This window comes from Microtus ochrogaster, chromosome 19 (assembly GCF_000317375.1).
Source record: "Microtus ochrogaster isolate Prairie Vole_2 chromosome 19, MicOch1.0, whole genome shotgun sequence".
Classification (NCBI taxonomy): domain Eukaryota; kingdom Metazoa; phylum Chordata; class Mammalia; order Rodentia; family Cricetidae; genus Microtus; species Microtus ochrogaster.
Window position 1 is genome coordinate 31163067 of NC_022021.1, and position 12796 is coordinate 31175862.

The 12796-nt window shown below is 43.1% G+C and overlaps 1 protein-coding gene across 1 annotated transcript in view; it reads left to right on the plus strand.

Moving 5' to 3' along the window:
• Window positions 1–12796, plus strand: part of Adamts12 (ADAM metallopeptidase with thrombospondin type 1 motif 12) — a 238375-nt gene that overhangs the window by 185760 nt on the left and 39819 nt on the right. Inside the window, exons 17-18 of the mRNA XM_005356634.3 lie at window positions 1392–1518; window positions 6797–7007. Of these exons, the coding sequence (XP_005356691.1) occupies window positions 1392–1518; window positions 6797–7007 (338 nt within the window). The remainder of the gene's footprint in view (window positions 1–1391; window positions 1519–6796; window positions 7008–12796) is intronic.

Below are 12796 nucleotides of genomic sequence, written 5' to 3' on the forward strand. Positions count from 1 at the left end.
TGTGTGTGTGTCTGTGTGTGTGTGTGTGTGTGTGTGTGTGTGTGTGTGTGCAGGCACACAGATGCCAGTGTGGATAATTGGTGGTCAGAGAACACCTGACAAGAGTCAGTTCCCTCATTACTTGCTCTGGGCTCAGAAATTAGGCTCAAGCTGTTAGGATTAGCTGTAAAAGCCCCCAGCCTGGCGAACCATCACACGGGGCTGATTTCCACCTTAGAAGTTTCAAGTAAATGTCTTCAGATTAGAAATAATGTAGCGCTATGGCATCGCACAGCTTAATTGGCATCCTTACTTAGTAAAATTTCTTTGGGGGCCGTGTCCAGTTTAAAAAAAAAAAAAAGAACAAACGACAAGCCGTGGATTTTATTTTCATAGAAAAAATCATGGTCATTTAGCTACAGTCTAAGCTCATGCTCTCTGAATTTACAATGTTACATAATAGTAATCACTCTTAAAAGCATGACCCGATTCTAACCTCTCCACTAGAGCTGTTACAATCCCCATGTTAAAGAGAGCCGCCACTGGTCCAAAGTTGGATTCCAGACTGATGAGCATATCACTGAAGAGTAACAGTCTGAGGGTTTAGTTTTCTCTAAACTGCCAAGTTCATTATTGGAGAGGAGATCATGTCACTCAGAGACCGCAGCAGGAAACAGTTGTCACCCTGGTGCTCACTACCGTGGCTACGTTCACAGGTCTCGGTAGGGTTTAGAGAAACCAAAGAAGGTAAATGATGCCCATGAACACTTGGAAGGGGAGGGAAGCAAGTCTACTATCCCTAGATTATAAGAATTAGGGGGAGCAGTTAGACAGAAGATAGCACCCCAATTTCTAGACCTCCAATGGAAATGACAGTCATCCGTAGGACTATTTCCACCAGTTCAGCGCAGGGACCTCGGAAGAACAGAGCAGGTGTGGAAGGAAGGAAGGACAAGAGTGCAGGACAGAGAGATGAAAGAAATCAGCAGAGCCTGTGCTCTGTAAACTCAGGAATCTAAGCTGAATTGGTCGTGACTGGAGAAGGGAAGAGAGCTGGCGCTCATTCAGCCTGTAGAGTTGTCTCTTTAATATGAGAAACCACTCTCCATTTAATGTAGTAAGCGCCGGTACCTCATCGCAATAATAGATTGGTGAGACAGACATTTGTACAAGGCACACAAAGGTTGGAAAATTTACAATCTGTTTGGCCTCTCCACTAGGAAGACTCAAGTGATTGCAGTGATTCGGTAGAAGCCGGCTCAAATGTCTGGAAGCTGGAACCATCTGGAAGTTCAACTTTGGCTGGAAGTATCAATGCCATTCTCTCTCTAGGGCCTCTCCAAGGACATTGGCTTTTTGTACGGTAACATTCGCATGGATTCAGAATTCAACATGTGTGCTTCTTTCCCCAGGTATCCGCCGCCAGACTGCCCACTGTGTTAAGAAGGGCCATGGGATAGTGAAAGCCACCTTCTGTAACCCAGAAACACAGCCCAGTAGCAGACAGAAGAAGTGCTATGAGAAGGATTGTCCACCCAGGTAACCCTTGATGCCAGGCAGCTGAGCCTCTGTGAGTCCCCTGCCCAGACAGCTGATTTAACAGGGCTCCCACGCTGCGTGGTAATTGTGGGCTGTGTTGCTAAAGCAAAGCTGTGAACAGTTTTGTGGCTGTGCTGTTAGCCTGTGGCAAGCTGTGGAAATGTTTTCTTTCCAGCGAGCAATTCTTCTTACAAAGTTGACGCATTGTATGTTTTTCTTTGCTAAGACTTAATCTCAAACTGTTGAAGATAATGTACACAGCATTCACCCAGAAGTTGATTAACTATCGGGCTTGGTTTCCCAAGGACATGTCCCCATTGAATCTAGAACATTCTCATCCTGGTACTCTGAACTGACTATGTCTACTCTTCGGGCTTCCCCAAAGAGGGGACTTAGAAAACAGGCTGTTGTCTGGGCTGGGGCTGTGGTCAAGCGCTTTGCCCAGGCCTTGTTCTCCTAGCTACCGTCCACAAATCCCCTCCTATCCCTGAGGCTTTATCATGGACTAGTATTTCATCATCTCTTGGGTCTGAGAGAAGCATGCCAGAATACAGTAAAGGATATTTTTTTCTCCTGCTGTGCTTCTTAAGCTGAGTTTATAGATGGAACTTTCGATCCACAGCAAAAGTTAGAAATGGTCCAGCTGCACAGCTTCCTCTCACACAGACAGTCATGCAGCCATGGCAGTTAGAGGGGCAGGGATGATGTGCTCACATGGTTGCCGGGTGCCAGACAGCTACTGTGCAGATGCGCCCTCCAAGGTCAGATTTTTCTCGGGACATGCAGTTCTCGTGCGTCTTCCTCGGTCATCTGATTGCCATGATGTTTGAGAAGCTCACATGCATCACCCAGAACTGCCCTTTCTCCCTCCAAAACGGTTTCACTCTTTTTCTTGAGACAGTTTTTCTTCATCAAGGTCTCAGGCTTTAAATCCAAACTCAGCATTTGTTGATCTTCCTCCAAGGAGTGTCCAAGACAGACGTTTTAAGATCTGATAAAAAGTGTCAAATTATCCAAACCTTAGAATAAATATGCTGCAGCCAATGATTCAAGACCAGAACTGCCAAGAAAGCAATGCTTTGGAAGATCTGACTGCAGGGAGAGGTCATTTGTGTTCCTTCTCCCCAGTTGACTTCTCTTGACTCTGTTTTGTTGGCAAAGCAAAGTTCTGCAAGGTTACGGCTATGACCATGCCTATCCATAGTATTCAATAAACATCACAGCTACTCATTCAACTCTGGCAGCTGTGCGGTTTTGCTGCATGAAAGAGCAGCATGGGACTTTCATCCCGGTTTCCCTCCATCAGCTCTTTTGAGTTTTCGGGCTGGATTACTCTGTTGTTCAGGATTTTCGCCTGCGTGGTTATAGGTAATATCCTGGAAGTTCTCATCTCGGTTGTCTGAGAGTTGGTGAGGTAAGCTGGCTCATAGCAGTGAGAGCTACCCTAGCGAGCACTGGAAATAGGTTGAATAAATAATTAATTAAATAAATAAGCTACAGGTAAGAGAGGGGCTCGGAGGTTTCCCCCATCAAAGTGGGACCCCTTCCAAACCGTAGACAAGTATTCCAGGAAAACCAAGGACTCTTTAAGTCATGCACAGTCTCTCTGTGTCTGTCTGTGGCTTTGTCTATCTCTATCTTTCTCTGTCTCTCTCACACACACTTTGACATAAACTTCTACATTATTTGTAACTCATACAAAAGCAACAGAGTCCATTATTTCAGGCAAAATTTACAGATGAGAATTTATCTCCATTTATTCGGCATTGAGAACACCAGTCGTTTCCAGTCCTGATGAGATAATTCACTGGGTGTTTATTACAAGGCCTTGGTTTCCTGGTCCTCCTTACAAGTGATTCAGACAGGGATAGTAACACTTTCCTAATGCTCCCCAAATGTTGACACAGTAATAATTTGTGATATAGACCCAGTCCTTAGGATTTTTGCATCATAAAGTTAAGGGATCAACTAACATTTTGTGATTAAAGAACACTACATACGATGCTTCTCATTGACCAGTTGTTATTAAAAAAAAATCATTCAATGATACTTGTTAAAATAACATAACATACCCTTTATTTATTCAACAACATGACAAGCACAGGGACCACGGCAATAGGAATTTACCGAGAAGATATTTGTCTCAGCACCAAACATAATATTGACAAGCAGGAGGATACAGACTCGGGACAAGTCTGTATCCGAGTATCATGGTGAGGTCAATGGATTGGGAGATACTAACAGAAAAAAGTAGGAGTAAAAAATTCTGGAGCTAAGCTGATCTGGCAGTAGGTCTTTCTCAAGAGATGTCGGGATGAACAGATATCACCTGGGGGACCATGGAGGCCCAAGAACCCAATCAAATATCAACAATAATTGCTAATTTGAGTGGACTTTCTTAAACGGACTTTACAGACTTCCCTGTTAAAAATGGAGGGCAGCCAGGCGGTGGTGGCGCACACCTTTAATCCCAGCACTCGGGAGGCAGAGGCAGACGGATCTCTGTGAGTTCGAGACCTGCCTGGTCTATAAGAGCTAGTTCCAGGACAGGCTCCAAAACCACAGAGAAACCCTGTCTCAAAAAATCAAAAAAAAAAAAAAATGGAGGGCACAAGGCAGTACCCAGCGTTGAGTCAAGCAGAGTCTTGTCCTTGTCGGTGCCACTGAGAAGAAAGGATTTATTTCATTTTACACTTTCACATCATGGCGCATCATTCAAGAAGCCAAGGCAGGAAACTGAAGGCAGGAACTGAAGCAGAGACCATGGGGGAGGGATTCTTACTGGATTCTGCACCATGGCTTACTTGATCATCCTGCTTTATTATATGGCTTGGGACCCCTTGCCCCAGGATGGGTAACACTGTATTTGGGACCCTCCAACAGCAATTGTTAATAGAGAAAATTCCCCCCCACACTTTGCCCACAGGGCAATATGATGGAGGTCCCTCTCCCAGGTGACTATAGTTTATGTCATGCTAACAAGAACTAACCAACATTGGGGGATTAAGAGCCGGGGGAAAGCTTAAGCCTGGAAGACCTTGGCAGGAAAACCAAAATGTAGAAAGGTCCTCATTTCAAGCTGACGAGATACCTTAGTCTCGCCTGCCCTGCTGCCACAGAATACCACAGACCTGGCAACTTATAAAGAACAGAATCGTATTTCTAGTTATTTTAGGAACTGAAATTCAGGATCAAGGCATCAGCACTTGTTGTAGCTTCCCACATCAGCTGAGAAGATAAGAGAGAGGATATGTACCCCACACAGTAGAACAGTGAGGGAGAGCAAGCCTCCTCTCTACACAGTACTACACAGGCACAGTGTGTAGTAGCGTTCATCCATGCATGAGCACTCTGTCCGCATGACCCAAACACTCCCGTTAGGCCTGACCTCCCAACGCTGGTGCACTGGAGACTTAGTTTCTAACTTGTGAACTTTAGGCAACAGATTTTAATCACAGCACCAGCCCACAGTCACTCCTTGAGGACTATGGAGGTTGCTCCAGAAAGAGAATACACGAAGGGCCATTATCCTTCTGTTATAATACAACTGAAAGCCCTGTAGCAAGTAATTAGATAAATTAGGCTTTCCATCAGCTCAGATTAGGGCCTTTCCAGAATGACATTTTATATATTCAGCGAACTGCCTTGCCTCCCTTGGAAATGTCAGAGGTAGGGCAAAGTAATTAGATTAATACAGTGGGCATTAATTTGCTTTCACATCACACTGTCAAATATTAGCTCTTTATTCATACGAGGCAACCAGAATTAAAGCCCAAAGAATAAATCGGTGATCTTAATTACATGCTAAGTGAAGAAACTAATAGAATCGAGAAAGAGCTTTCTTCTCCAAATCTTAACTTGAGATAAAAATGTATGAAAACCAATACCCATACAAAAATTAAGAGTGGTAAATAAAAGTAACAGAACAGAACTTCATCATCTTCACGATTACCAGAACTGAATACCATCTTAAGGCCAGAAGGCCTCCTCCAGGTCAAGATTGCAGGGTTTCCCATAATGTGCTGTTTTCCTGTGAAAGATAGAAGTGTCTCCTTTAATTGCTGCATGGCATCTTATATGGAAGAATTGTGTCCACAATGGTGGACCCCAGCTCCACCAGGAGAAGAGAATAGTTCTCGTCTCTGTGTTGAAGAAGGTTTGCATCATGATAAAGATGGAAGAAGTGAGAGAGTTCCAATAGGGACCCCTGCTGTTTTCCACAGTACTTCATTGCAGCCATTGGTTCCGTTCTGGAACTTTCAATTAATCACTCATAAACAAAGAACTTCCCCACTAACTTGTGTCCTCAGAGAACCCAAAACGTTGATTTACCTGACCGCTCAGCTTCATAGGAACTGCTGAGATGGAAGAAATGATCTGATTTAAGTTATTTTTCTCCTTTGTCAAGTAAGTGAGACTGTGAAGAAGCAGCAGCTTACAGGAGATCAGGGGCAACGTGAAGGCAATGGTTAGAGATTCCACATCACCTAAGTCATAAATGGGGTGCACTTACATCTGTCTCGCGGTGGCATAGAAAAACATTCAACTCAGAGCCACGAGACCTAGAGAAAGATTGGATATGATAACTCCATGTCTACAGTCAAAATACCAATGCATCACCGGTGACTGTAGGGAGTGGGGGGGGGGGCTCTGTGCTCTTCACTCTGCATGAAGTGGTATTTCATCCAATCCATCACACTGATGAGGTTGCTATAGTAACCTCGCTAAACAGATGACAAAGTCAAGCTTAAAGTTGGTGGAAGCTGCACAGCAGAACCTTGGACCTCAATTTCCCTGACTTAAAATACAAGCATTTATTCCCATTGAAAGACATCATTCTTTTAAAGTTTAAATTTTGTGTACATAAATGATTTGCACGCTAGGATGTATGTACAGCACTTCTGTGCCTTGTGTCCTTGGAGGTTGGAATATGGCATTAGGTCCTCTGGAACCAAAGTTACAGATAATTGTGAATTAGCATATGGGTGCTGACAATTGAACCCAGGTTCTCTGAAGGAGCAGCCAGTGCTCTGAAATACTGAGCCATCTTCCAACCAACTCAAATATAACTTCCTATTCCAGGATCTCTGCAGGGCTTAGGGGTTTATAATTGAACAAGTCACAGTGACCCTGTCTGCAGAAAACACCCACAGAGCCCGCATCATCTCCAGGAATCTCCCAGCTTCGTAACATATGTCTGCCTAGTTTCTCTCCCAGTGGTTGAACGAATGAACATCTACTTTTGGTGATCTCCTTCCATGTCCATGTCTGCCTGCAGGTGGTGGGCAGGGGAGTGGGAAGCCTGCTCGACAACATGTGGGCCCTATGGAGAGAAAAAGAGACCAGTGCTGTGCATCCAGACCATGGGCTCTGATGAGCAGGCTCTCCCAGCGACAGACTGCAAGCACCTGCTGAAGCCCAAGGCCCTGGTTTCCTGCAACAGAGACATTCTGTGTCCATCAGACTGGACGGTGGGCAACTGGAGTGAGGTAAGCTCCGAGGCTGAAGGGACGATGATGTTATCCCTGCCTCTTACTCATTCCTTCACATTGACTTGGCATAAAATTGCCTACTGTATAGTATCCATTACATCTGACTTGCTTACCGCATTTCCTGTTTCCAGCCTTACAAGAGCATAGCCTCCCTCGCTGAGTGGGCGGCTATATACCAGGGATTAGTTGAATCTCACTGATACAGGCTCATGGTAGCTAATGGAGTCTTATTGTGTGATATCCACTGACCTGTCGCTAGGTTATTGTAACAAACCAAAGCCACACACACATACTACAGCCCCCAAAACCAATCTGTAAAAGCAGTTGGCAGTTCAGTGCTGTAGTTAACCAAACCCAAAGGAGGGTTACTGTGGCAGCAAAATGGGAAATGCACTTGACTCAGAAACTGTTCACAGCATCCATCTACTCGGCATGCATTTGGGGTATCTGTTAGCAGATCCTAAACTCAAATTAGCATTGCATTTTCCACAAATTAATTCATCTAATTCTGTGGGTATAATTAGAAATCAGAGGGCTTAAAGGTTATGTGTCACTGTGGAATCTGGGTCCCTAAGGCCTTGCTGTGCCCCGAGGTGACTGGGGAGAGGCAAGTTCTTCTTTCTTTGGCGACACCAGGTATCTCTAAGGCCTTATTTCTGTTTCCTTGCGTGCATTTCTCTTATGACCTAAGAAACAGCCAGACCACCAATAACCTTTAGAAATGAACACACCAAAATTTTAAGAACGATACTGATCTCACTGTATGGGCTTTAAGCAAACCTTTCTGCACTTATTTATTGTACTGTGTACACATGTGCCATGACGCGCTTGTGCAGGACACAGAGCAACTGTGAGCAGCATCTGTTCTATTTTTCCATCATGTAGGTTCCAGGGATCAAACTCAGGTCGTTAGGTTTGGTAGCAAGCGCCTTGACAGCCCAAGGGCCCCTGTGCAAATTCTCAAGATGCTGCAAGCTTCCTGTAACAATGGTCAGAAATTTTCAGAAGTTTTCCAGAGGAAAATATCTTGGGAAATGGAAAATATTTGGCACGGGAGACATTATAGGAAAATAACTAGGCCGGGCAGTGGTGGCACACACCTTTAATCCCAGCACTTTTGAGGCAGAGGCAGGTGAATCCCTGTGAGTTCGAGGCCAGCCTGGTCTACAAGAGCTAGCTCCAGAACAGCTAGGACTGTTACACAGGAAAACTCTGTCTCAAAAAACAAAACAAAAAAAAAAAAAAGAAAAGAAAAGAAAAAAGAAAAATAACTAGAATGGACATTGATGATTAAATAAGCAATGGACTCAACTGAGATAAAGCATTTGTGTTTAAAATGTGTTTTATTATGAATAAATATTTCTTGTGTAGTTTATAAAGATGCTCTAAAAACATTATCTAAAGAAGGCGTCTCGATTTTGCATCAATAAAATTACCATTTTTGAAGATGCTTATTTGAAAGCAGAGTACTCGTGTGAACAGAACATCTTTGATAATCTTCCAAGACAGTTTCCTTAACTTACAGTCATAATTGGTATCATTTAACTTCTAGTTCTGTGCAAGGTGTTCTAGTAGGTATGTGGGCTAAAGTAAAGAGCCAGAATTCATGGTCTTTAGAGTGTGAAAACTTCCTATCACATGGGAGACAAAGGAAAGTTGGGGCAGTAGAGGGGAGGTGGGCAGTTGAGAACGGGCATGGAAGGTGCATGTAATGATATGTCTAGCAGTTAATGCAGACGTGTTATGGATTTGTGCACTGGTACATCTGCAAGTCAGAATATCCCCCCTTCTATTCTTGGGAAGGACGAATTGTAGCATGTGTTTGGCCTGACCTGTTCACCACCAACCTAGACTGTTATAAATTACAGTGTTGTCAAATAAGGCTGAATGGGGTATTGTGATGGACCCATTAAATTTGTTTACCAAAGAAAAAGATGTTGGCTGCATCCAAAACACTTAATAATTCTTGTCATGTAGAATTTGCTAATTGCCAGAATCCCAGGGCTTTCTCAAAAGACTGTAATTACAGATTTGGCTGAGGAGACCTTCCTGCGCCCATGTGTGTAGCACATAATAACCTGACTTAGCTGGAGAGCAAGAGACCAAAGGAGTTGGCATGAGATGACAAGCGCTAGTGTCTGTGGCTCCCAAAACAGGTCATTGTGTAGCTGATTGACAGTGCATGTGGAATCCAGTTTCCAGCTTCCTCTTGCAGCGCTGAGCAGGAGTCAAGCTGGCACCTTCATTAGAAGATGTAGGCAAAGTGCCTGTAGGTAAATCAGCATCCGCAGATTCATTGAGTAGGTTTTCTTTCCTCCTTTGGTTGTCTGGATAACAACCCTCAATGAGCTTTGCTGAGATAGATAAAAAAATAAGTCTTTCACATTTTAACTATGCCAAGATACCTTGGTGCAATTTTATGTGTATATATTTTTATTAAAATTTTACTTACATAGCTCATCTAACTTTCTTGCTCATTAGAAATAGAATCTTTTTCCATACCATCTACTCTGATCACAGTTTCCTCTTCCTCAATTCCCCCCACATCCTTGTCCCCTCCCCTCCCCCAGATCTATACCCTTTCTCCTTAAAAGACAAACAGGCACCTAAAAATAAAGTAAAATAAAAACAAACCAGAATAGGACACAACAAACAGAACCATATATTTTGATCATATTTCCCCTCTCCCAACTCCCAGGTCCTCCCCACCTCCCTACCTACCCAACTCATGTTCTTGCTCTCTTTCTCTCCCCCAAATAATCATAAAACAAAAAGCAAAGGTCAAAACAAACCAACAAAAACCCAGTAAGGCAAAAAAAAAAAATCAAACAGCGCACACAGAAAAATGTGGAGTGTGCTTTAGGTTAACCAACTACTCCTGGGTGTAAGGCCTTGCCTGGAGTGTGGTTGATATACCCAGATGCCCCATTGGGGAGAACTGATTTCCCTTTCCCAGCAGGGATCAATTGCACACAACTTCTTGAGTAAGTGTGGGACTTGTGTCTGCTTCCCCTTCTCAGTTCTGAGATTTTTGCTGATTTGAACCTAGGCAGATCTTGTGTGTGCTGCCAGTCTCTGGCAGTTCATACAGTTATCAGTCCCATTATGCCTAGAAGACCCTGACTTGTTGGAGCTCTCCACCACCTCTGGCAATTACTACCTCCTTTTTGCCGTATATCCTTGAACTTTTAGAGGAAGGATTTGATAAATATATTCCATTTAGAGCTAAGTGCTCTCACTCCGCACACTGCCCAGCTGTGGGTCTCTGTGTTAATTATTATCTACTGTAAGAAGACGCTTCCCCGATGAGGGCTGAGTGATGCACTGATCTAGAGCATAGCAATATATCCTTAAGAATATTTTATATAGAGTATATTTTGATAAAATTCGTTTCCATCCCCCATAAAAGTGATGATCATTGTATTTCTTGGCACACAGCATTGTCCTTAGAACTTCACCATGCTGCCTACATTGTGTGAAACAGAGAAGTGCTCTAGATTTACCTTGGTCTGCACTGACCTGTGGATTTGCTGAGGTATGAGATGACTTGGCCAAAAGATCCCAGAACTGAGGAGAACCCCTAGTTTTCTGTTGAATGGTCCTCCCTGCAAAATCCCATGAGATACCCAAGCAAGGTTCCTCCATTAGCCTGTTGTAAAGGGAAAGTAGGTTCTGCCCTGACAGGCCAATACAATCAACTCTGAGAAACAGTGAGTGGTCTGGCGGGGGCTTCTCCTCCCTGTTCACCCTAGGAAACTCTTGTTTCCTGTTCTCTCCAGCCACTGTTTCCCACTCCTCCCCAACCTAAATTCATCCTCTCAACAAGCACCTTAATCTCAACCTTCGCCAAGAACCTTGTCCTGGTTTTGCTCAGCCTAGTTTTTTTTTTGTTCTTGTTTTTTTTTTAAGCTCAAAAACTGGCAATTCTATTTATTGTGAAAAAAAGAGAGAGAGAGAAATTAACTAAGCTTCTGTAACTCCTATTTTTTGCTCAAGTACCACACTTCAGTGGCTTGCCATGTGAGAGGCAGTCAGTCTAGTAATAGGTTTGTGGTTGCTAGGTCAAGGCTCCCTTGCTTTAAATCTTGGCTCTACCATGTGTCAGGTTTATTCTCATTTTCTCTGCCATGTTCTCACTACCCATAACATAGCAAAAGTTAAGGCTTTTACGCTTTCTCTGAGCATAGATGGATTTGTATTTCCAAGTTCTTACCAGCACAGGTCCTAACAAAAATGCTACAGAGGAAAACACTGGCTAGGCATTTTGCACAAGGCAGAGAAATGGACACACCAATAATGCCACCTGTCATTAGCCAAATGCTTTCCCTGACTATGCAGGCTATTTTGTTTAACCCTTAAAATAACTCTAACCGTTGATAGAAGTTCATTAACTTTCATTTTGCAACTTGAAAACTCAAAAATATAAGTTGCTTCTTACACAAGAATTCAATAAATGATAAGTTGAAAGTCACATCTATCTCTTATGTGAAGGCAATCTCTGAGTGGTAGAAGAGTAAAGATTTATTTTGGTCAATACTGGGTTCACTTTTAAACCACTTTCCTATGTGATTTATGTACACTCTGCCTAAGTGAGCAGTTCTCTGCCTGTTTATTCAGCCTGGTTTTAATATGGGTTGATGGATGGCTGTCACTGCTATTCATTTCATTTAATATAGATGTACACACAGCAAAAATGGCATTTCTTTAAGCCACCTGTAGGTGTATGTCTAAAGAGTCTCTCTTCAGAAAAATTTTCTGTTATTTACAGTAAAATACTCTACACATTGTGGTGGTGAAATAAAAATTATGGTCATAACTAGGAACAGAGACCACGATCTAAGCATGAATGAAACCCACATGGTTACTGTTTTGTGGTTTGCAGTGTAGTCTCAAGCATTAGGCACTTAGAACAACATAGTAGGTGCCACATTCTTTCTAGGGGATAAATGAGGCCCATGTCTTCTGCAAGAGGCATCCCTATGGCAAATAATCGCCAAAGTTAGATGTGAGTTTCTGTCTGTTTTACTGTGAAGCAAGGCCTCTCCTGCTAAGCAAACATCTCCAAAACTTTTAAATTCATTTGAAAATTAATTCTTGCTAGGTTACCCAAGCTAGATGCTGATTTTTGATCTTCTTACACCACCTTCTTGAGTGTCTGGGAATAAAGTGTACTTCACCACACTCATCTTTTGACAGGATTTTAGTCTTGGATCCAAGATACAGAGAATGGTTCATTCATAGACTCTGTGGAAAGTTGTGGCATCATTTTATATAGATGGATGGATGGATGGATGCATGGATGGATGGATGGATGGATGGATGGATGGATGGATGGATGGATGGATGGATGGGCAGATGGGTGTATGAATGGGTGGATGGATAGGTAGTTAGGTAGATGGATGGATGGATGGATGGATGGATGGATGGATGGATGGATGGACAGAAGGGTGTATGAATGGGTGGATGGATAGGTGGTTAGGTAGATGGATGGATGGATGGATGGATGGATGGATGGATGGATGGATGGATGGATGAAAAGATGGATGGATGGATGGATGCATGCATGCATGCATGCATGCATGGAAAGATGAGTGTATGAATGAGTGGATGGGTAGATGGATGGATAGATAGGAAACCCTTTGAAACATCATATAATTAATAAATGTACCTGTCTTTATGAATCTCAAACAAGAAAGGAAGCAGAAAAGACCCCCAAAGAACCACTCAGACTCTGTCCTGCATAAAGTCACAGTATGATCTTAGGTAATTCTTTCACTTCATAGGCC